General features: G+C 38.9%; 1 protein-coding gene across 2 annotated transcripts in view; it reads left to right on the forward strand.

The window, feature by feature from the left end:
• ATG10 (autophagy related 10) overlaps window positions 1-25,360 on the forward strand; it is an 80,605-nt gene that overhangs the window by 33,167 nt on the left and 22,078 nt on the right. For both annotated transcript variants that reach the window (XM_068666767.1, XM_068666766.1), the window contains exons 4-5: window positions 16,905-17,034; window positions 25,085-25,182. In XM_068666767.1, the coding sequence (XP_068522868.1) occupies window positions 16,905-17,034; window positions 25,085-25,182 (228 nt within the window). The remainder of the gene's footprint in view (window positions 1-16,904; window positions 17,035-25,084; window positions 25,183-25,360) is intronic.

Consider the following 25,360-nt stretch of genomic DNA (forward strand, 5'->3'; position numbering starts at 1 on the left):
CACAGCATTTTGGCATAAGGAGTAGTAATTAATTTGTACCCTCAGTTTTCTTGTGAATTTATCGTGTAAGATTGATTGAAGTGCTTTACCTTTCTGACTTTTTTTCACAGAATAGCTTGTGTTTGTAGGGGGTAGAAGTTAACAAAATAAAATACCTTTGTAAAGAGTTATCTCAATACAGAATAAGGAGTATATTTTGTAATGCCACTATGAAAAATGACAATTTTGCCTTTTTTTTTTGTTAAGCTGGAGCTGTAGAATAATCCAAAATGGTGCAACTTAAAACATTGTGTACATAAAGACTGTGAGGATAAAAATCTCAGAACCGTTTAATATTTATGTTACAGATGATCGACCCAACTTCAGACCAAACTATTTCACAATAAAGCTGTACATAACCAATGTTTATTGAAGTGATCCACATTCTTCTTCCATGTGACACATTAAAATCTGTGGAATTAAGCAAGCGATAAATTTGACCCCATTTGTCTTGTTTTTATTGTCATCCAATTTTAATTTTGCAGTTTTCCCTGAGCAGGGGAGAGGGGAAACATTACGTTGTCCAAATGAAACGCAGGGTGTGATGTGAGGAATTCCTCCTGCATGTTCTGCAGTAATGAGAGCATGTATATCATTACAGATTCCCCCGCTGCAGGTTGTTTATTCGGCTTGAGTAGCAACCATGTTTTCTGTTCGAGTACTAGCATATTGTACTGTAAGTAGTTACACATTTCTCTGGTGACCCATATCTCTGAGCAATTGGAGGACAATTCAAAAATGAAGAGAAAGATATGGCATTAGAGCAAGACCGGAGGGCTAGCTTAACCCCCTCTATCCTTGAATTTAGTTTGAAATACGACTTCCTGTTGGAGGTCTGGGTCTCTAATGGCAGTGGGAGGAAAATACATTTTTTCCTTACTAAATCTGTTGTAATTGCTGGGAAGGGTGGAATGGGTTGGTATGAACATTTATACTTGAGGGAAAAGCGGGAACATTGTTTCTAATTCCACTGAAGTACAGACATTTTAGAAAGCTCTTTTAGGAGGATGTAAGAAATGACTTGAACACATCTCAGTGGTGAGCCAAGTGTGCCCCACGCGTGCTCAACCAGCAGGCCGTGCCAGTGCAGTGCTGCTGGTGGGCACATAGGCCAAATCCGCAGCTAGCCATTTCTCCTTCTAGGACCATCCCCTGCCCCAAACGAGATCAATTTGGCTGATGAAGCCTGGGATTTGGTGACAGGACAGCAGTGCTGTCTGTGGAAGAGGCTGCCATCTCGCTCCTCCACATCACCGAGCACCCTGCCTGCTCTGGTCGGTGCCTGGCGAGGCGGCAGGTGCTGCAGGCCCTGCTGGAGACTGGGCCGTTTTGAAGTTAGGCCTTTGTTTTTTATTTTTTTTATCTTAACACGGGTTTGTTTGCAGCCCGTTGTTGGCAGAGGCAAGGGGCAAAACCGATATAAGAGGTTTGTACGTGGTGAGCTGCAATAAATTGATTTTGGCTTTGCAGTCTGTCATGTAAATGCATGCTTTGGCTCATGAAGCACTTTGTCAGTGTGCTCACTATTGTTACATGGTAAAAGCTTTATGGAACGATTTGATGTGTCCCTGGTATCAATGTGAAATAAATGAATTTTCTTTGACTAGTAAGTGGCCTTTTTCTTTTCTTTTCTCTCTCTCTCTCTTTTTTTTTTTTTTTTTTTTTTTCTGAGTTATAATTACAGTCAAGTTTATAAGCCTGTAATTCTCTTTTTACTTAGTGCTATATGAGTACTGTGGCAGAGGTGAAGGTGTTAGAGATTTTTTTTAATGGAAAAATTGTTCTTTACAAAGTCAACTTTTTCTTCTCTCTCTCTTTTTTTTTTTTTTTTCTAATTAGACAAAGGAAAACAAAGTAGCTTACATAGGATCAGCTTAATCCCACAGCAGGTGTCACAATGTATTAAACTTTTCTGAAAGTTCTTTTTTTTTTTTTTTTTTTAATAGTAGTTCAACAATATGCTGCATTGCCCAGCATAGCCGTATTTTTTTTTTTTCTTTTTTTTTTGCATCATTCCCCACCAGTGCTCTGCTGGGGAAAACTGTGTTATGGTTTTGTTGGTAGAGCGTAGTATTTCCTTTGACTGTGTAGCCAGCAGAGTAGTGAAGTGCCTATGAATGCCTCCTGGTAGAGATAGAAGCCCTGTTTTATGGCTGAGAATCAGAATTGCATTAGGTTGTGTACACTTCTAGGGTTATCAAATTCAATGTCCAGCTGGTTCTAAGTCAGTCAGTTCAGCACACTGTAATTTGGAAATACACTTTCATTCTTAGTATTTTAGTGTTTCTAACCAGAAAGTTTTTGTTGAGTGAAAAATGCTCATATTTAACTTTTGTGTTGAATAAAGTAAAAAACAAAAACGTAAATACTAAAATTCAGGAGTTCCTCGTAGGATGGAAATTGCTTGGATGTCAGCAGTCCAAATTCTCTTTTCTTGTAAAAAGAGCAAATGAGATCTGTGAAATGTAGGCAGAACCCATAGTTGCAATATGAGAACGAGGGGCATTTGTCTTTTGTTTTGTTGATACTGTCAATACTTCTGTGACAAAGAGGGAGAGAAGAGCTGAGATCAGCTTGTGGATGATCTTGATGTGGCAACACTTGTGCTATAAACTCCATTTCCTGTAACACTATCCCTGCTCTATTGACAGTGCTTCACAACTTTGTATCATCAGCAAAAATTGTCTACAATCTCTTGCTTTTGTGCTCAGGTTATTAAGGAAAAATTTAACCAAGATTACTTTGCAGATAAGTTTTGGAGGTACCCAGCTAATCAACTGTGTTCTGGACAGTAATTCTTCTTTGAGCATATCCCATTATTATCTTCCCTTTTTTTCCAGTTTCTTATACATTACTTTTTAATGTATTCCTCATGTTCTCCAGTTTAAATAATAATTTTCCATTTGGCACAGTATTGGGTGTTTTACTGAATCCAGGCAGATTAGGTCTCCTGCATTTCCTTGTCCACTAATTTAGTTATCTTATCAGAAGGATATCAAGTTAGTCTGCCATGGTCTTTATTTGGTAAACCTGTGTTACATACATTTTGCCAGTGTTTCAATATAGCTCTGTATGTTTAATTACTCTTTCCTTCAGAAATTGTTCTAACCCTTGTAAGCACTGAAGTCAGAAAACAGCTATCTAGATAGTTTTTGTGTTCCCCTCTTCCCCTTTTCTTAGGTGCAGATACTTCATTTGTTATTTTCCATTCAGGTATTTTCACTCCAATAGGATTCAGTTATAAAAGCACAACCCTTGCTGCTGTATGTATACTTCTTGTGTCATGGGATGAGTGTGCCCTTGTCCTCATTAACAATTACATGATGTTCCCATCTTCTGCAGTAGCACACTGAGTGCATGCACAGTGCACTGAGACAAAATCTGAAATCAGGTTTGCGGCTGTTCTTTTATTAATTTGTTTTACTTGAACCTCAGTCTGATTACATTTTTGCATGACTTTTTTTTTTTTCCCTTGTTTTTCTTTTACTCATGTCTGGTGAGCATTTTGCCATTTATCAGTGTAACTTCAGCTTGAATTTTGGCGATTTTTACATTCTTCTTCTAAATCAGACTTCAAGATGCAGCTTTTTTTTTTTGTCATTCTTCTGTTCTCTGTAGGTTTGCTGTTGTGTGGTGCTTTTTTTTTTTCCCTCCATCTTTTCTGAGGTGATTATTCTTTCAGCTAAGACTAAGCTTCATTCTGCACTCTTTTTTTGGTGGTTCAGGATGTAAATTTTAGGCAGTTTTTGTATCTCTCATTTAAATACATTTAAGCCTTTTCTGGATTTCTGTCCTTCCCCCCCCCCTTTTTTTTTCTGAGCTGATTTAAACCATTATCTTCCTTAATTTTTCAAGTATTTAAAATATATAAAAAAAACTAGATTTGGAAGGGCTTGTTATGGACAGTTTCTTTCAACAAATACTCAGTACTGGAAGATCCATAAAAAAGCTGTGATAATCTGCATATTACAGGCCAAAATGCATTTCTCAGTTCATTTTAGAAGGTGAAGATCTGTTGTAAAATACTAAAAGCCACTTCTTTAATTTATAACATTCCTAGCTGATCCTAGAAAGCAGAGCCCACACTGTGCAAGGCCTTAAAATTTCAGGGATCTCTGTCAGTCCGATAGTGGAGACTCCCACCTGATCTGAAACCTTCTAATTGGTTGTTTTTGCATGTTGGAACAAGACATAACAGTCAAATATGCTTAACACCATGTGTACACCTATTTTTTCGTATTTGTTTGTACTTATGTGCAACTGAAATCATTGAGTCAGACTTATTTTGCATAAACAACTGTCCTGCAATAGTCTTGAAGCTTTGTTAAAATAAGTACAAATCATTTGTTGTTAATACAGTGGCTTTTTGGTGAAGAAATAATTCAAATATCATGTCTAAGGAAAAGTCTTGCCAATATTAGGAACATCTATTATGTGATATATTGCTACAGAGTTTGTCTCCTGCAGTTCCTGCCATCACTAATCTCTTTAGCAGCATTTGAGAGATTCTTACCCAGATAAAATCCTGTAGGTCTTTTTTGTACTATTGTAAACCCTGTTTTTATAATTCTTCCCCCAGATGATTCTGACCCTAACTAAGTTATCTTCATCTGTGTTACTCATATTTCTCTGCATGATTCACAGATGGAATATAGGCACTGAAAGCACTTATTCTCAAAGAGAGGAACTTCTTTAATACTTTGATTTGGATCCAGCACCAAAAGCCCACAAGAAGTCTCTGCTTCTTTCCGTGTTACCCAAGTTCTCTCTCTATATATATTTAATTTCTTAATAAAATTATATATTTCTGTTTCTTCGTTTATGGCTTTATTCTCTGTTTGGATAACAGACATCTTTCACAGCATTTTCATTCCAACTTCCTATTTTAAAACACTTTTATTAGCCATACTAGACTTGAGTGGAAACATCAGTGACCCAAGCTCAAATGATATCTTTTTGTAGAGAGAAGTTAGTTTTGTGTGGTTGCCTACCAGTAACTAAGCTTCCCCCAGACTTCCAAACAAAGTTAATCAATAAGTCATCTCATAATCAACACTGATATTATGCCTCCGCTTTCCTTCCCTTGAAAAGGTAAATCCCAGTGAGTCACAAAACTGCCACCAAAAGTTCCATTAAACCTTCATTTCTTTGAGCATTTTCCTCTGCCTCGTGTAGTCATCTGTGAGTCATTTCTGTGGAAATTGGGCTTTATCATCTGTCTCGGCATGAGGGACACTTAGTAGTTTCCCGCATGTCTGTCTCGATCTGTGGCTTGGAAGTTGCATCCTGAATGGCAAGAATAAAAGTCCTTCGAGAAGAGATGACGAAGTCACCTAAGCAGATCATAATGTTTAAGGAAACTGGACTAGTTAGGCAAATTCACTTCCTGTGCCCCTGTTGTTTGAGTGCTTCAGCCTGTTAGAACAAACATCTATATATCTACTCATCATGTGCACTCGTGTGCAAACGTTTGTGAAAACATATGCTTCAATGTAAAAGGCCAACACTTGCTTTTTTTTTCTATGAACTGCATACTGTTTTGTAGCATTCAACATATGAAGGGTCCTGGTACTTGTGAACTGATTGCTGCAACTGTAAATTCCTGATCTGCTTGCATATTATTTCCGTACTTGGCAAGGTCAAAATGCAGAGGTCGTCTTGTACCTGAAACGGAATAGGGACCTCTGCGGTGATGTTTAAAATATCATATGGACACCAGGCCTTTATTCTAAAATTATACCTTCAGGGACTGCAGTTGAGCTGCAGAAAGCTATAAACAGGAGCTAAGAAAAAATCAATTGAGCCTTTGATTCTGGAGCATCACTATCATTCATAGGCTCTGCTTTATGAATAAAGTTATAGCATAGGATGTTAATAATATATTTAATTTATTTTTAGTTGCTTTTTCTTCCTCTACATCCTTTGTTTTGCAAATGCGTGAAGTTAAATGTTTAGGAAGGCATGCTCATAGTTGATTCTAGATTTATTCCTTTATATAACCAGAAATGAATTAAGTAGTAAATACCTTGCAGTTTCTGTGGGACCCTATTTGGGGTACATGCAGCAGCAAGCAGTACAATAAATGGTTCTTTCAGCAAATGTTTAGGAAAATGCTTTCCAAGAGATCTGCGCAAGATTAGAATTGCTGAGTGCTCTCCTCTTTGGCTTCCTGTTTTGGAATTAAATGCCTTCGGGACACTTGGAATATCTCAGTTTTGAAAAGCAAGAGCAATTTAACCAATTAAATACTTCATTGTCTTAGCTGTGATTTCAGTTTGTTGTAAATAGGGGCAAACATATGAAATGGTCCCTGAGATACCTTAATCAAATTGAAAGAATAAATTAGCTCCAGTAGCCATAGAATAGCTTTTGAGGGAAATTAGAGGAGGTAAAGTGTAGCAATCAGCCAAATCTACATTCTGGTTCTTCCTGTGCACATGTATATGATTCCTAGTTCTCTTCTTACTGTATGCCGTGTTTCTGGTCCTGTGGGACACTGAGTGAATCGCTTTCTGATCGAGTCAAGGAAATTGGGTCTGTTGAGCCTCTCACGGTTCGTGCCTTCTGAGCACAAAAGTCATCTGCAAAGGTTAGCACAGCATGGTGTCATTCACCTGGCTCCACGAATACTTGGGCTCTGCTCCCTGCTCCAGTGAATGCTTAGTGGCTCGTATGAGGTGGGACAGGAGAGGCGTCACCCGAAATGCCTTACAGCTTCGTGCTTGAACTGCTCATCTGAAAGAAGAGAAATGTGCATCCAGCTTTCCCCACGCAGGAGGAGGAGTGGCACAGGATGGGTGAATGCAGCATCCAGAGGATACCTGCTCTCCTTCTCCATCTCCAGTTTTCTGCTTTTCCCAAAAGAGGAAAGCTTGAACAATTTTTTGAACAATTTGATGATTGCCAGAAGTATTTTGCATAGCTTATTTATAAAATGTGAAGGGAAATTTAGATATGCTTCTGGAACATCTGTATAGAGAAGAATCTCTTCAGGTCTCTCCACCTACTGCTGAGCAATTACTTCTGCTACCAGAAGAACTCCCTTAAATGAGATAAATTGATGTATTTAGTTGTTTACAGATTATTTGGATTTTGCATCTCTGTAAATTATCTATGGCAACACTGTATTGGAGCTTAGCCAAGCATACCTATGTGCAGTGTGTACCATTTCTTGATTTTCTTAAAGCTTTTGCTACAGTGGTGTTGGCTGTCTGTTGTATTTATATAGTTTTGTTGACCATTACAGGTGTTCTGAGCTTCATACTGCTGTAAAACTATTTAGGTGTTCCTGATTTGGTACTGGGCTTTCTTGTCAATTGAAACAAAGCTTGCCTGAAGATGGAGACTATTAGAGGATTCATTCCAGTTGGGAAAATTGTAAATTGTTCATTCAAATTTTCTACTTGGCTTCAAGTCCTTGGTTTTGGAGTACAGCTGGCTTCCAGGTGCAGTTGTACTGAGCTGTACAAAACTACTGGTGGTGTATTGTTATAGTTGGGATCCTGCTCTGCTTGTGTGTTTTCTTTATTTGCCCAAAAGAAAGTCTCCTAACTGTTACTCAACAAAAGGAATACAGTATAGCTATCTTTATTGTTAGAAAATGCCCTAACAGTCTATTTTTAATTATAAGAATGTATTGCATTGTGCCTTCTCATTTGAATTTTGCGAATTTTAGCTACATTTCGTCAAACTACAATTACTTCTTTGTAAAGCCTGCTAGCGGTTAAAATTGCATTGAGTTCTATTATGTTCTGCATTCCTGGAAATTAATAGTATCGTGTAATACAGCATGGCAGTTTTCATTTGAGATCACATTAATAAAAGAAGCATTCAGTACTGTCTTTCCATCCAGTACGAATGTCACCAATATACATTTGGGGTAGTTGTGATCAATGACATTTGATAACATTATAGTTATTAATACTTGCAGTATGTAGAGCATTTTGTTTGAAAATGAACCGAAGGGCTTTTGAGCTATCCAAGTCTAAATCTGGAGCTTTGTGTTTCCTGCGTAACAATGATTGAAGAGTAGAAAGTAAGTACATCTGTATTACATCATATATTAATAAAATTAGCCATTTTTTAAAGCAGGTAAAAGCTGAACTCATTTGACTTGGTAAAGTCCAGCCCTGTTCCTCAAAAAAAGAATAAAAAAATATTTATTATGTTTATATCTTTCAAAAAGAAAACATTATTGGATCCTAGTATGATACTAGTTTTTGTATAAGTGTAGGAACAAATCCAGAGATTTTTTTTTTGAGAACTTACAAGTAAATTGATAACTATTCTGAATGATAGTTTTTTTTTTTTTTTGAATTGAGATTGATTTTGAAGTAGCTCATTATATTTTAATTTTCTCTTCCTGTTTTAATAATAGAAGAATCATATGTGCTTCAGCCTTAACATGTAGTTAATTTAATTGGACTCAAATAAATACTCATACTCAAATACACTAGTTGTAATTAAGCTATGTTGTTTATGGTTATGGTTTCTAATTGTTGTGATTGTGTAGTATAGGTTATGGCCAAGCTTAGTGTAGCATCTCAGGTAACTTTTAGGTTGTTTATTTAACCAGGTTCTGACAGACATAAAGGAAATCAGGTAGTATTTCCTTTTCCAACTAGGCAGCATGCAGCCATTAATTACCCTGATTGCAGAGAGTGGTGTGATGGAAACCGTTCACCTCTCATTGGTGGTTTGAGTGGCCCGGTTGTGCCTTTTTCTTGTGATGTTTAGGGTGGGCATTAGAGCTGGCAACCCCTGAAACGCTTGTCCTGGCCCTGCTGTGGCTACCTGGGGTCCGTAGCACAGCAGCAGGCTTCTGAACCGCACCATCTCCGTTTCCCATCCAGCCGCTTTTAATTACAACCTGTAACTTCAAATCTCATGTTTTTATAATGCCAGATTTTGTGACAATTTGAGCATTTCTGTCTGTAACGTTTTCACTTGAATTACTGCTAAACACTGTCAGCCTTGGCACCATTTTCATGCAGTTTCCCATCTGAGAAATTAATGAGGATTTGAGTTTGTCTTCTGTAAAGTAAAGAGCTGTAGGAATTTGCTGTCAGTCTCCCTATTGAATTAAGTGTGGCCAAAACTGGGTTGCTGCTGAGATTCTCAATACAGAAATAATAATCCGTGTTCTAAAAAGATAAAACTGACCTAAAATACAGCTGAACTGTTACCTTTCTCTTCTAATATCCCAATATTTTTTTCCTTTTTTGCCTATGATAAAGCATATTATTATGAAGTGTAGAGCCCAATCCCGGAAGCTCTTAAGACCAAAAAAAAAAAAAAAGCAATAATCTTATGCAATAGTGCTTAGCATTATAGGAATAACTTTTCACAATTTGTACAAATGCAAGATAATAACATAAGTAATGGAAAAATGCTGCAATTTGTTGTTTCCCAGATAAAATTGAATGATACGCAACTTAGTCCATGCGTCAGGTTTACACTTCTTTTATACTCTAAGAATTGTTGCAAACTAACTGTGCAGCCATGTATAGTCATGCCCACTTGATGCGTTTTTCATGAACCTTGAAACTCACCTCTCTCTGTGCGTATATATGTATACAAGTGCATGTTTGTAGTTTGTCCTCATGTGGTTGCGCTGCGGAGAACTGGCATGTTTTGCAAGTATTTTTATGCAAGTGTGGGTATAAAATTCCCAAATTTTCTATTGAATGCAATTTTCTTGTTTCAGTCTTAGAATGGTAAAATTGACATCCATAAATCTGTAGAGGTGACAACCACTGAAGGACATGGCTGCACATGGCAGCTCTGGCCAAAATTTGGTTCCACAAAACCTTCTTCCAGCCCATGATGTGCCTGGGTTCCCTGCAAAAGCCGCGTTGGTCATGCAATGAAGTCGCTCTCAGTGTCGGCTCTACTAACACTGTGCTTCTTTTTAGAAGTTTTAGGAGTTGTTGGGGTCAGCCAGCCCATCGTTCCATGCTCGACTTTGTCCTTCCCCCTCTCCTGGTTGATTTGCCTTGCTTCCTAGCTTTGCTGTTAGCTGTAATTTCCACCAGAAGGGATTCTTCTGACATATTGTTCCGGCACTGAAGCCCTGTTCAGAACGGGTCCTTGTACTTACCTACATAAAAAAGAAGAACAATGTCTCTTCTGGGGGAGGAGGAGAGCCACCAAATTCTGCATTTTACATGTGACAACAGAGGAAGAATGAAGAGTTGATTTTGAAAGAATTCACCACCTTTATATGAACATAGAAAAAAAAAAAAAGAAATCACAACTGTTCTGTTTTCATGGTCCATTGCTTCTTTCACTTGAATAGATTTTGCTTTCACTTGTGATAACAGTTTTAAAGCAATCAAAAGACAAATCTAATTTCCAACCATTAGAAACGATTGTTAATGCATGAGGGACTACTAAAATTTTATGTGCTGCATCTTTTTGGGGTGGAAGTGTTGGTTTTGTTCTTTTGGTATGCCTTGAATGACAAAAGGCTGTGTTTTTTGTTAGTAACCTGTATTTTCCGGGAGAAAGTCATTCTAATAATCACTGAATTCTTTGCTGTTATCGGTGTCAGGGTGCTGACTTGTAGTTAGGAGATTTTCCTTTGTGAAATGACTTGTTTAAGGGCTCCGTGTACCCATAGGGATCCATTTATTGTTTACCTCAACATACATCTGTGCTTTCCATAGGTGGCTTAGTGGCTTTTCAAGGAAGCTGTGTCTTCCAGAACAAGGCTCTTTGGGCTTGGTGTTTAGTAACATCACTGAGTGATTTAAGGGCCACTTTCCTTCTGTTGTTGGAGGGCAGTATTTAACCAGGTTCTTCACTTTGCTAATTGGATTTGAACAAACCCAAGATAGTAGGGAGGATCGTGTAGTAGCATAAAAATATAAATCCATCAGGTAAGTTTGTCATTTTTCAAGTCTCTTCTGTCATCCTTGCATTGCTTCATCTGTCACTAATGATGGCCGTACTGCAAAACATGTGGAGATTGTTGGATTCCTCATATAGAGTTAAGATAAACGAGCAATTTATTTACTATATGAAAAAGCTGAAACTGGTGGCAGAGACATTTGTATACCATTCATCTTGCACTTAAATTATTCAGGAAGATGTCCACATTTTTGTGTTTTTACAGGCCGTGATACAGTGGGCCAAGTGTGATTAGGGCCTCTAAGTTTTAGCATAGTATGAGCATTTAATAGGGAAAGGAAAATGCTGGCAATCACTTAATACAAACTGAAATTCTCTTACTGTGTTAAAATAGAAAGCATGTGCTAGGACGGTTTTGAGGTTCTTACAAGTTTTATTTTTTATTATTATTATTATTTTTTTTCATCCCCAGGATGTTTATTTTTGCAAGGGGATTGTTTTTTTGCATTTTATAGGCCGCCTCGCGATTTCCACATAATGGCTCGCTCTGAGACTGCAATCCAGGCGCTCGGCTGCTTGGCAGCTCAGCCTCCGCTCTGTCATCCCAGCTGGTGCCTCCTGCCACCGTCCCCAGCTCGTGGCGAGGGTCTGAGGGTCCGGATGGCTGCTAGGGGACGGCAGCCCCGGGGCTCCGAGCCTCTTTGCAGGCCTCGCTGCCGGCTCTGACTTGGTGCCGTTTTTTTTCAGCGTGGCAGGGGAAGGGCGGCTCGGCTGCCCTGGGAGCCAGCACCAGAGGGACAGAAACCAGCCGCAGGATGACCTGCAGAGACTAGCACAGCGGGGGCTGCAGGCAAAGACGTGAGGCACGGTCCAAATAAAAGTGGAGAACACCCAGGAGGAAGAATAAAGAGCGCAGATACAATCTCACCACGCTGCCGCGCCCTCCACATTAAGCGCGGTTTTAATTCTATCTGATGAGGGGAAGGCTGTCCTGCCATTCAGTTTGCATGCTCAGATCTCTGCGTTTGCCAAAGGGAAAGTGTTGAACCGGGAGGGGAGCTGCTCCGGGAAGGCTCTTGTGCTTCACACTGGAGCTCACAGCCGTTTCTGGAGGGAGAGGAGCACCACATGGGAGCAATGTGTGAAGGAGTACGTACACGATACATTAGTTCTCCAGCTCGGAGGCCAAAACAGAATCAAGCGTGAATGTATTCAAGGCGATGAAATCAGATTTGGTTACTGATCTGGACTGCATCTCCCTCTTCCCCCTTGTAATGGGACGACCAGTGCCAGTCGCGGTGCCTGCGTCCCCTTTTCCTCCCTTTCCTGCTCGCGGCCCCGTCCCGCCGACCTCCTGCAGCAGCATTTTATGTCTCAGGAGGCTCGCCTGGAGCAGGAGGAAGTAGAGGTCAAGGCGCCAAAAAAAGAGACGAGGAACATGGGAATTGGGAGAAAGGCAGCAGTGAAGGGACAATACCCAGGAGAAACGACGTGCCTGCTGCTGCCGTTCAGACCACTGCTTGTCCCCAGGAAAAGGCTTCAGGCGCAGGGAGTTTGGGCTGAGTCAGGGAGGCCTGTGTGTGAGGTGGGGAGAGGGAAAGGCTTGGAGTAATGTCAGCAGAGGAGAATCCCCTTTCCATCAGGTGACTGTGCCCCTTCCCTGTCGCTCCCCTGGGCCTTCCCTTTCCATCGGAGCTCTTCCTCCCAAAAGTAACCTTGCCTGAACCCGTGCCTTCCTGACGCCTGCGGAGCGCAGCTACTGCCGAAGAAGATCAAAGCAGGCCTGCACCTCTCCCCTGCTTTCAAATTAACTTGTAACCACGAGATTTTAACTTGTCATCTTCATCAGAAGGAAAAAAAAAAAAAAAAAAAAAGTTGCATTATTTTGTTTTCAGAGTGACATCCTACATCACTTCTGATCTATTGATTTAAATAATTCAGCATTTAAAAAGGAACAAATCAACTTAATTTGTTTAGGGGGTACTTAAAGGTTGAGAACAATTTTATATCAATTAAAATTAGTGATAATTCATTTATGACGGAACTAATATAATTAATTAGGTGGTTGCTGCCTATCTTTTTATAATAGATACATTGCTTTTAAACATCTGCTCAATAGTCCATTATGATAACACAAGAATGATTTTACATGAGAGCAACAGGGTAGCAGATGCTTCCTGATGACAACTTCCCAATTTGTTTAGGAAACAGTCAGTGAGTCCTTGATTCACAGCTTTAACATGAAGCATGGCAACCCTGCAAGCAAATTGCAATGCAGAAACACAAAATTATTAATAATTATTTATAAAATAAAATTATTTCATAGTTTTAAGGATTGCAATTTAAATCTAAACCTTTTGAAGGTGTTTAGATTTAATAATAAACTTATTTTCTTTACTCTGGCATGTTTATTTTGTCTTTACAAGATCCAAGCAAAATTATGAATTTGTTATGTATGTACAGGTATGAATGTTTTATATCAGTTGTTCAATCTCTTGATGTAAAAGTTGATTTCAGTATTGCCATTGTTAGAATAAAAATAAATAATCTAAATAAAATATCTAGAATATCTATACAACAGTATACGTGAAAAAAGAAAGTAGAACAATTAATTGAAGAAAAAATTAAATAGACTAGCAACTGAAAATCAAGATCTGCTTTTTTTTTTTTTTTATGAGTTACACTTGCATTTAATGTTTGTGGCTTTAGCAGTAGTTGGTTAAAGACTGAAAAAGAGATGTCTTCTTTTAGGTTGATGTAGTGCTCTCTGAGGTTCCATGGCTTTATACAGCCATGCATAATTTTTAGATGTTCCAAAGATTGCCTAAAGTGACTGTGCTCGCTTTATTCATATCATCAGCAAAGTTCATCTCATCAGCAGGAGAGATACCATCAGAACTTTTCGGCTCCAAAATGTACTTTCCCGGCATAAATCCTATGCATCATACTTACAGAGGCGGAAAAGTACAGGATTACACATCAGTGATGTATTTTTTTTATGTAAAAAGTCTTGCCACTGCTGTTTAACGAAAGGAAGGGGGATTAGAAATAGCCCTAAGAAGGATTCAGCTATCTGTCTTTCTATGCAGATCACAAATACAATGCTCCCACTTCTCACTAGAAATAGCAGGAAAGGAGATCTGATTATCAGAAACTGTCTGTGAATGAGCATAGGAACTTTTGTAGTAGACCGAAGTCCATCTTGTAACAGAGCAGAAGAGTGTCAGTTTCAAAGCTGCTTCAAGCTTTGCATTCAGCTGAGTGCTTGACTTCAGACACTGCTTAAACTATCAGTCAGCGAACCCCAGGATAATGCAAAACGAATGCGTCCACAAATATTCTGCTCTCCAAAACAGTAATTTGTTTAGAGTAAAGCTGTTTATACAGCCTTCTTCCCTTGTCGGCTGCCTCTCCTGCCATCGAACTGTGTATGTCTTCTGGGAAGGCCACTTCTGGAGAAAATCAGCTTTCTCTGGAAGTAATAGGATGTTTTGGTAAGTAGCCCACAGTCTAATATCCTTCTGGTAATGGCAGAAATTCTCTTGAGAGTTTTCTCACTGGCCATATCAAGGAACAATGAAATTAGGAGGACTGACTGGCTCCTTCGCTTTCCTTTTCCTAATCCAGAAAATGAAGATAGAAGTTGCTTACCAGCTGAAATCCTTGCTAACCCAGCAGGCTGAATTCTTGATGACAAAGTTATTCTTAGCTTAATTTATGACTTCTGAGATATTAAGTAGGGTATTTACAAAACATGTTTTCCCTAGGGGTATACAGCTTTTGAGTATTTAATTTTTGCATATTTGAGTATTAAGTTACTTCTTTTCCTAGGTATTTGCAGGTAATAAAGAATATGACTCCTTTATCATTCAGTCTAAAATTACCACAAATCAGATATTGGTATTTATGTGATGGTTTAGAGTCATTTGCATACACAAAACAGGAGAGAGAAGTATGTGTATACAGACAGCATTTTGGGGGGAGAACAACATCATCTAATACATGGCCAGGTAGTCCTGCCATTTCCAGACGCGTTTTTAGGGCAAGTTAAGCTAGTGACTAAGCATAATACCCAATGAAGCATTTATGTCTGTAAAGCAGCATGGTTTTGATTCCAGAAGGCGAATCTGAGAGGGTTTTTTAAATGTTAATCTAGGTTCCGTTCTGGAACTCTTTCTCTTTCCCACCCCTATAAACTTGAGAGCCAAGTTGTTTTTTGATTTCTTTTACCACCTGCTGCTGATGTTCTTTCTTTTACTATTCACACCAAAGCACTGAAAACAGATCAATTTAAAGAAAGTTGTTTACTTTAGAGAATCACTCTTTTTGTCAAGAGATTTTTTTTTAATGGTATTCTTCTGTATTTGACATCTGATCAGATGCTCCAACATGAGGGAAGAAGAAAATACTTTGCTTTCTTAGTCTGTTACACAGTTTTATAGGAACTGGGGAAGTGGGCATGGCATAACTAATTTACCTGGCCCATGAACTCAGATACAGCAGTCATCATTGTTCCTTCTGATGTGTTTTCTTTCACATCCAGTTTTGTAAAAGTAGGTTAACATGGAGGGGATTTTCTTTACTGCTCCATTTTGGTACTTTAGATATCTTTTTACTGATAAGCTAAAATTGAGCATTGCTGCAACTGTCTAGAACCTCCCAGAAGCCTTCTACTCCATGACCATCTGTGATTTTCTCATTTAATGTCCAAAATTGTATTTACAGTACCTTTGTCTGTTGCTTCCCATGATCTGGGCTCTTTATTCATGATCTTCTATCCATGTGCTTCAACAGCATCTGGTTGTCTAAAATGCTAAATTTGGGCAAAATACCTTTTATGTGGACTATCAAAAAAACCTTAAAGTATTTTGTGTCATTACCATTATAGTTTATCCGGTCTCTTCATGGATTGATTGATGGCTGAGTTACGGGTGTGAGATAAAAATAAATGGCTTTAAATTTCTCATGTGTTAAACCAGTATGGCGTTCAGAGGATGCTGGATCTTCTTTTCTGTTCAGTCTTTTTCATTTTGCTTGGGCAGAGACAGTAAACCAATATTCAAAGTTGGTTGGCAATAATAAACTTGTGAAGTGCACACCCAACCTATGGGGCATTATGGTTGCTTAGTTCATGCATGTAAATTTGGGGGTTTGAAAACCAAACAAGTCCACACCCGTAGTGTCTTCTTGGAAAGTTTGTTCTAACATTTAATCCTAGTGGCATTAGTAATTTAATTTTCAGAAATGTTGAGAATTGAGAAATGTTGAGAATTGTCGATTTTTAGAAAAGTCAAAACAACTGGGTGTTTAGCACCATTGGAATGTTATTTTGAAATTAACAAATTGATAAACATGTTAAGAGATTTATGCGCCAGCTGGGGAATATCTCAATGCAATAAATTCCATCTCTTCAGATTTTTTTCAAGTCTACAACATACATTAATTACTTTACACCTGAAATATACAGTAACAGGAGGAAAAATGTCTTAGCTTTTAGAAGTATTATAGTCAAAAACAGCCTTTTGCAAAAAGCCTTTAAAGACAGTAGAGCAGAGAATTTTTGGTGGATACTGTTGATGTGTCCTTTGGCGAGCAAAACCAGATTATTTAAGGATACACTTTTAAAATGGTTTATAGTAATGTTAATCAGAAGAGATGCAGCTGTAGTTAGCTTATTGTACAGGTATTCTGCCATAAAGATTTTAGAGAGCTTTTGCTTTTTTCTTTTGTTTACAAAAGCAGCCTGCACTTAGAAAGACCTCAGTTCTGCAAATGCCTGCACATAGTTCACAGAGTGTAAAAGTAAGTGTGCAAGATGTCTTCGTAGGTTTTGGACTGCTGTGGTTTTCTTGCTGATTAAAATTCTTTTTGTAATACTAGAAGGGTGATGTTAAAGTGGTGATCACTGCTTTTTTCTGTTCTATATGTTTATTAATTACAGCACTTGTAATTAACTTCCTCTTGATAAAAATACAAAAGTTGATATATTATTATGTTCATGTTTATTGTTTTAGGAATCTTTGGATGATTCTCAAGTAGCTGGAGCTTGTGCAACAACAGAAGAAGTGGTACGCTATGAATATCATGTCTTGTACTCCAGCAGCTACCAAGTGCCCGTGCTTTATTTTAGGGCTTGCTTTTTAGGTAAGACCAATTTTATGTTAGACAAAGTGATGAATAAAAACATGTCAGATGCCACAGATGTTAAAAACACAAATTTTATATTAAACAGAGGAACAAAATAATGATCGTATGTAATAAGAAAGTAAGAGATGAGACTGTTCACCAGTAAATTTTATAATACTCCAGACACTGAGCTTCAGGACCTTGGAGTAGATGATATCATCTCAGCCTGAAGGAGGCTGATCTTTGGCTCCTGGCATCTTGCCTGTGGTTGACTAAAACTGCTGATCATTTTTCTTGTTCTTTCCTTTAAATGAATACAAAAACCTTAAAGCTGCAGGTTTGAATTTGACTATGAAATAAGTGGAGAGAATTACAGTGCTTCAGCAGAACTGTGTCTGCTTCTTTGAAGCCTGACTTTGAGCCACAAGGCTGGGGTGTAAATGAACCTTTTAAAGTGTATGTTGTTTTCTGCTGAAATCAGCTGCTTTAAAAAATAACGACAATAATAAGGTATTGCCTTTTTCTATCTATTAAAACTGGTTCTTGAAACACTAACTGATCTTTTTTTCCTCCTAAGATGTACATCTTGTTACCCGTTACTCAATTGCTACAGCTACTGTGATTTTACTCACCATCCTGTCAGGAAGGAAGGAGGAACACAGAGCCTTCCTCCAAGGCCACTGTTAGTGTCACTTATTTAATCAGCAAACATAGAGTGATCACACTGCAGCACTGGCTGTGCTCTGTTCCTCTCTGCCCGAAGACTGCGTACCAAGGGCTGAGGGACTGAAATCTTCAAGTCATTTCTTCAGTCTCCTGCATGGTAGCATCAGCATCTTTTGTGTTTTGAATAATCTCCTAACTTTATCTAGATAAAGATGTCTGACTGTTGCCAGAGATATCTTTTTTCTTTTTAATTAAAAAGTAGCTTAAGATGCTTTGAATGTGTTTGGTAGATTTAATCACTCTCTGCCTTATATTGTTTAATGGTTTCTAATTTTGCAGTGTTAGCATTTTAAAAGGCACTTTAGATTTAAAATTGAAGAACAAATTCTCATAGACTCCCTGGTGAAAAGATTTTAGTCAGAGGTGCAGTTTCAGGAACGGATAATTTGGGGTAAATTTTCAAACTGGGACATGGGGAATTGGGGACATTGCTCTATCTTTACCACCAACAGAACTCATTTGCACACATCCTGCTGCAAATTTATTTCTAGAATTATTACAGGCATTTAGAAATGTGCAGTGTTTTGCCTTTAAACTTATGTGTAGACAGAAGGGTGAAGAAAGTTTTTCTGTAAGAGACACGTTAACCTATTCGTGGTCATGAAAAATGTCATCGTCTTGTTTTTTTTGCCGAATTAATAGTGCATAGTCTCTACAGAAGAGATGGAGATGCTGCAGGTAGAAGAAATAGGACACTATTTCTACTGTACTGTACTTTCATATAATTAGTATTCACCATAAGCAGTTAATCACCAGAGAAGAGCTCCCAGAGACAAAACAAGTTGTTTAGCTTGTCAGCATCAGGGAATCGGAGGTGTTGAAACATGACTCCTTATATCTGGAAGTGGATATTACAGAAGCTAGTGGATGATCTAATGCACAATCGTAGTATTATGTGCCAACAGCTCCCCTTGCAGTACAAATATGTAATTGCTCCTGCAAGTGAGATTATGTTTTAAAATGCTTTTTGGGAACCTTTCACAATGGAAAACAAGGACTTTTTTTGAGATAATTCCTGAAGTCACCTGGGCTCTCTTTCACATTTAATGCTTTCTTTTCAAATATAACGTTCTCTGACTCTTGAAGAGAGAAGGATACAAAATACTGATAATAAGTACTTCTCCAAGAATATTTTCAGCTGTAATTCTCTGATTTCAGTTCAGTGGATAGTTTATTTTTGAAAACAGCAAAATCTGTCATCACTGCAAATAATTTATCTGCCTATACAGTGCTATCTGAAGGCACCAATATGGGTTTTTCAGAAACTTGCAAACATCAGTCAATCACAATCACTTGAGCTCTCTCAGAGAAATATCTTTTGTCTTGCCCTGAGCCTAATATGAAGAAAATTCTAGGTAAAGCCCCGAGATTTTTTTTTTTTCCTGAGAAAGGTCATAGTCTTCCTGTGATAGGCTTCTCACCTTGTTTCTCAGACAACTAGAAATACTCACTGCTTTCCTTATCTGAAATTTTCAGAGAAGAATCTTCTTCTGAGACCTGAATCGATTTCTCACTCTAAATTCCTACTATTGTTTTCAGATTAACTAACAAAATGGGTTATTCACAAGTCTCTTGCGAGCTGCTCATGGTTTCCCTTGAATCCTGTCCATACTGATCCTCATGTTAATTAGAGCATGTTGCAAGAGGTGAAGGTGAGCTATAATCCTTCCAGTGTTTCCACAGCCCTGCCCTGTTTTGTCTTCCCCAGCAGCAGAGCATGGAGGTTGAGTTTAAAACTCTGCTTCCTCTCTGGCAGTATGTTAAGTGGCCATTATAACTCGAGGCCTGCCTAGGAAATAATAATTCTTCTGTTCAACCTGACTAAGTAGTTTTGCTTGTTTTGCAATGCAATTCACTTCCTCACTTTGTATGTTATGATAGCAACCAGTGCCAGCCTGGCCAAATCTGTGCTATTCCAAATAGACTCTAAAAACTTTTCTAGAATAATTAAGTCCTTCTTTTCTCCCTCCATTTTTCACTGACTGCTTGTCTCCAGCAGTCCCTCCTAGGAAAAAGGCTTCTCAAAGGGTCGCTGTGGAGTTTTCCCCATCCTCTCTAGCAGGGTAAGCATCTTCAGGAGCTTGTGTCAGTGAGGACATCTGGTTTTCACTCCTTTCTGCTAGTGGTTGCACTTAAACATTGCAGGTCAGTCCTTCCAGCAGAAAGACAAAAGCTGAATTGTAGCCTTATCCTTGCTGCTGTTTAAATGGGATGAGTTATTTTCTGGAATTCATCTTTAAACCTCTTTTCTCTTTTTTGTCAGAAGAAGTTTGATATGTAAGGTAGTAACAAGGTAATGGCTTGAAATTTTAATTTCAATAGGACTAAAACATTTTGAAAGACATCTAAACTTTCTGGTAGTCTCTGGGGATAGATTTACAGGGAAGATTTTGTTCTGTGCAAGGACAAATACTTCAGCTGAAAATGATTAAATGTGATGACTGTCTGGAAAGATGCTTGGGAACATTACAGGATACAAGAAGATATTTTTAGGATACACATATACATCTAAGAAATATTTTTCACCAGTTCACGATACTTTCCATGTGGCATATATTCCTAAATTCAGACCTTCTGAAGTCCAGACAGTGGTCCTCAGTATCTCAGTGTCAGAGAACTAGGCGTCCTTTCTCCAATATTAGTCTTATGTATGTCATACCTTTGAAAAGCAGGAACCCTTCTTTCTTTTTCTGGCTTCCGAGATTACCAAAGAGGTAGCTGAAGAAATGCATGAACCCCTTGCTGAGATCTGATGTCAGCAATTAGCCCTCTTAGAGACAGATGGTGTAGGCAATTAGCCTTCCCCTTCAGTGCTGGCATCAGCCAGATGGGCTGGGCTAGGTCCAGTAAGCTTTCTTTAATCAGCAGAGTATTTCTCCTTTTCTTCGTCTTTAAGATGTGAAGGAACTTCAGTTTTTTCCTGAATTGTCATCATCTAAAACCATACATAAAAACACCTCTTGCACTGACAGTGAGGTAGCAGTAACAAAATCACAGGTGGACACAGGTATCATTCAGGAAACACCCTGTATATCAAGAAAAAAAAGGCTTGTCTCACACTTTGCTGCTTCTTTTTTCCTGCAAAGCTAGAGAAAGATTCGTGAATACTGACTAAGCACCAAAAAGAAAGAGCAGGAGTAATGGGAGTCAACACAGACTGCACCCCAGCTCACCTAGGAAAGAGTGAAGAAAGGGGATTTTCAAGTTGACCTGCTCAAAATATGTTTAGCTTTCTGACAATACAGATAGATCCCTGCCAATAAAAACCATGCTAATCAGTGGTTAGAGCGAGACAGCTTGGAAGATAATGTAGCTTCCTCCAACCTTGAAGGCATGACTTTCTGTGTTCATAACAGTACTGGGCCTGATGGATGCACTTTCCAGAAATCAGACTTACTCTCTGAAGTCAAAAGCACTCTCTCCTTTCTCAGAAAAATGTCTCTTCTTAAGACCTTGTTCTGTGAGAAAGGGCTGGATCATGGTTTTGGACATACACAAAATTTTGTTAAAAGAAAATCTGCTTTTTAATTATTTCGTACTTCTGGTGATAAAAACAAGTTAACCCCAACTGGATCTTCACCAAGCCTTTTGAAGCAAGTGTTTGTTATTATCAAGGCAGTTTAAATAATAAAAATCAGAGTTTCTGATAGGAATGCTGTAGTTATTCTTGTCTGACTGTTACAGCAGGCGAACTGATTGATTCAAGCCCATAGTGAGTGGCAGAAGTAGAACCAGTATTAGGAGTTCTTGACTCTTATCCATCAGCTTCTTTCTCAAAAAGTATCTCATCTGGTTGTCTCCCAGGCTCTTTTGTCCCTTCTTGTTGCATCAGAGTCTGCATTTTGTCCTAGCACTGATGAGTGGATAATGTGTTGTGTGCCAGGCTTGTGGCCTGTCAAGGGTAGGGTAAATCTGGCATGACCCACAGGCAGCTACCGACTGCAGTGTGGTAGAAATTTCCGTTTGCTCTCTGTGGCAATTGGTGTGATTATTTAATGAGGTGAAATATACAAAGCATGCGTATAACCACAAAGTTTTGATTCTGTCAACACACCTGCTCCCAGCTATACCTGGGACAGGGTTTAGGATGAGCACCTCAGGGGTTAGGCAGGCACCTCAGCATCTGCGTCACCCTGTGGGGATGGTGGATAAATGCACTGCAGGGTGAAACTGATGCCTGCGCCTTCCTCTCCTGCCACTTCTCTTTGCTTGCTGCTGCTGTCGCCTTGTTTTTCTGGCTGTACGTGGGGAGCTCGGCTCCGTGACAAGAAGCGGCGCCACAAGAGGCAGAGCGGCCGCCTGGCTCAGCGGGTGCCGCCGTGGCCCCTTGTTGCTAGCAGCAACAATTACAGGCCGCTCTGTCAGCCCCTAGACACGTGAACGCTGGCAGCCCTGGAAAACAGTGGGCTGAAAGTGCCCAAAGAATATAGAAGTGTGTTTTGTGCCAAGATGGGAGATTGGGATTAACATGGCTTCAGTTATATCGACCTAAATGATTCAATGTGTGCTGGCAGCCCAGAAATCCACCCGCACCCTGGGCTGCACCAGCAGCAGCGTGGGCAGCAGGGCGAGGGAGGGGATTGTCCCCCTCTGCTCTGCTCTGTGAGACCCCACCTGGAGCCTGTGCTCAGCTCTGGGGCCCCAGCACAAGAAGGACAGGGATGAGCGAGTCCAGAGGAGGGCCACAAGGATGATCAAGGGGCTGGAGCAAGTCTCCTGAGAAGACAGGCTGAGGGAGTTGGGTTTGTTTGGCCTGGAGAAGAGAAGGCTCTGGGGAGACCTCTCAGCAGCCTGCCAGTGCCTAAAGGGGGCTGCAGGAAAGCTGCGGAGGGACTCTGTGTCAGGGGGTGTGGGGATAGGGCAAAGGAGAACAGTTTTAAGCTATCAGAGCATAGATTGAGATTAGATATGAGAAAGAAATTCTTCACTCTGAAGGTAGTGAGGCTCTGGACCAGGCTGCCCAGAGAAGCTGTGGCTGCCCCATCCCTGGCAGTGTTCCAGTTAATCTTTAAGTTCCTTTCCAACCCAAACCATTCTGTGATTATATGATAAACAAGTAAAGAAATTCACACACAATGAGGACTTTTAAAACATGTAACACAGCTCCAGTCAGATGACCTGAGATGAGTTTTATCATCCATACTTATCTTTTGATACAGAAACAGGAGGAAGAACAAAGCAGACTACAAAAACTTAACACTCTTCTTCACTTCCAGCTGCTATCTAACATACTAGGACTTCTATCAGTCATTTGAGATCTTAGTGTAACTTTTATTTTATTTAGTTTTGTTTTGTTTATTAAGTTTCATTCAGAGGGAAAAATGACAGACTTTGAGGTCTTCATCCTGCAAAAAGCAATGGGAAAACTACCCATTAATCACCTGTCTTTTGCAAGGGTCTTACAGTTCCCAGCTGTGAAGCTAAACCTCATGTTCATTTTAAGTATTGATAAGTTATTCTTTCCTGCTGTATTTGTATTCCCATCTTCTAGGAAACTGAGTTAGTCAATTAGATGAGAATTTATAGGAATACAATACTTGGGAGTATGTATGAAGTCTTACTAAAAACAAAACAACAGAAAAAAAAAAAGACTTTATACTCATTTAAAGCTTAATGAAATATATTATAATTGTGCAGAAAATTCAGAATGTAGGGAGGCTTAAATCCAAGGATATTTCAATATGTAAGTGCCTGATCAGAATGCCCAGATCAATTTTTGTTCTTATGTGAAACGCTGCAGTTAGTTTATAATAACTGTTGAAGTGTATATCTGACTGTGATCTCACTCTGGTGTGATGCAAAACTTCTGGTTTTAGTTTATATGTATTTTTATCTGAAACGAAAATAATTCTATGCCGAAATATGATGGACAGTATGCTGCTTTTCATACACAAAGTAATAAGACCCATGAGGCAAAACTCAGGTAATTTTTAACTATGTGATTAATCCTTGGTCCCATATTTGATAATTTCTATAAATGAGATGGTTAGTCAGAGTAATCCATTCCATCTCAATTTGCTCAAGTGTTGCTATAAAAATTCACAGAGATGTACAGGGCAAAATCTAGAGTGGTAAATCAAATTTTTCATTTGAATGTATGTTGTTTTAGATTTTCCATTTACACTCACTCTGAGTGAGTGTAAATTTTGCAGGTTGTATAGAAAACATAAAATTGCAAGTATCTATGGTATTTTGTATTATTTGTACACAGATGATCTGAGCATAACTATTTCCTCCTAAACTTCACTTACTCTCTAGTAAAAAATTTCTCAGCAAGTGTTAGACTATTGCCAGAACAACTTTGATATCTGCCATCACAGGACAGGGGAGATGCAGGTCTAGCAAGTCTCATGTTCCTGAGGATGGCATAGCGTATCTACTTAATATTCTGTTGCCTTCGCAGATACTTCATTTGCTGCACATCTTAATGCTTCTGTTATATGGTGCTTAAGTAAGGGCAGAACTTGGTGCAGTTTTTTCAATGCATGCAGAAGATAAGATAAAACAGAGACTGTAGGCAGCTGTTTTTAACTTACATCTAAACATGGCATTCAAATGTTAATTGGATGAATAAATCTTGTTCATTTTACAGACATGAAAATGTCAGTAGAATAAAACTAGTTATCACAGGATAATGGTCTCTGACACCTAATAGATGTTACGATGAAGCAACTTATTGAAAGTATATCAAAATATCCTATTGCTATTTGTCAAAAGCAAATATTCTGAAAAAATTGACATGATTATTTTCAAAGTGGTAATACCTTGGCATAATTCTAACATCACCGCTGAAATGTGCTGTGACAATGTGGCTCAAGAAAAAAATGTCTTAATGTCTCAGATGTTTCAAAATATGTCTCAAGGAAAGAAAAAAAAAAAAAAGTCCTCTAAGTTACCAAAGGGCAGTGAACTTTTGACTGCATAATTTTGTTCCTTGCATTTTTTTCCATTCTCTCACTATGAATTACATGTATTTACATGAAATAACTGTTAATGATACTATTCTGTGGTTTTTAATCTCTCTTACTCAAGCATTGTTTTACAAAGTTAGTTTAACTTTACAACTTGAAACCGGGAAAGTGAGTTGTTCCTCTCAGGGGATGGAGAAGTATAGGATAGTTTTGAGAATTTGGGCTAGCTTTATACACACATCCAGTTAGGATTTGAGCATTACTGTTCTGGAGTTTTGAGGCCAGAAGCAGCTCAGTCACATTCTGCTGTTTTTTCCATCTGTCTGCAGATAATCAGTATTTTCAGATTTTCTTTTGCTGTACTCTATTAAAGATATAGCCTGCTTAAGAGCGCTGACTGTGGGTGCTTTTTCCCCTCCCCTCTACCACAGATGGAAGACCTCTAACTCTGGATGAAATATGGAAAAGTGTTCATGCGTGCTACCAGGCTCGTCTGCTGGAGGGGCCCTGGGACACTATTACACAGCAGGTAAGAAGCCACTCGTCCATTACAAAATTGATGGTTGCAATATATGCCCAAATCCTCAATGGCCTTATTTCTCTCCTGGACACAAATAAAATATATACAAGTCTTACTGAGGTGCTGTTGAGCCAGTTATGAACAACAGTTTCAGACCTGGATTTTGAAGAATACATAGATGTTCACC

The sequence above is a fragment of the Anas acuta genome, chromosome Z (assembly GCF_963932015.1).
Source record: "Anas acuta chromosome Z, bAnaAcu1.1, whole genome shotgun sequence".
Classification (NCBI taxonomy): Eukaryota; Metazoa; Chordata; class Aves; order Anseriformes; family Anatidae; genus Anas; species Anas acuta.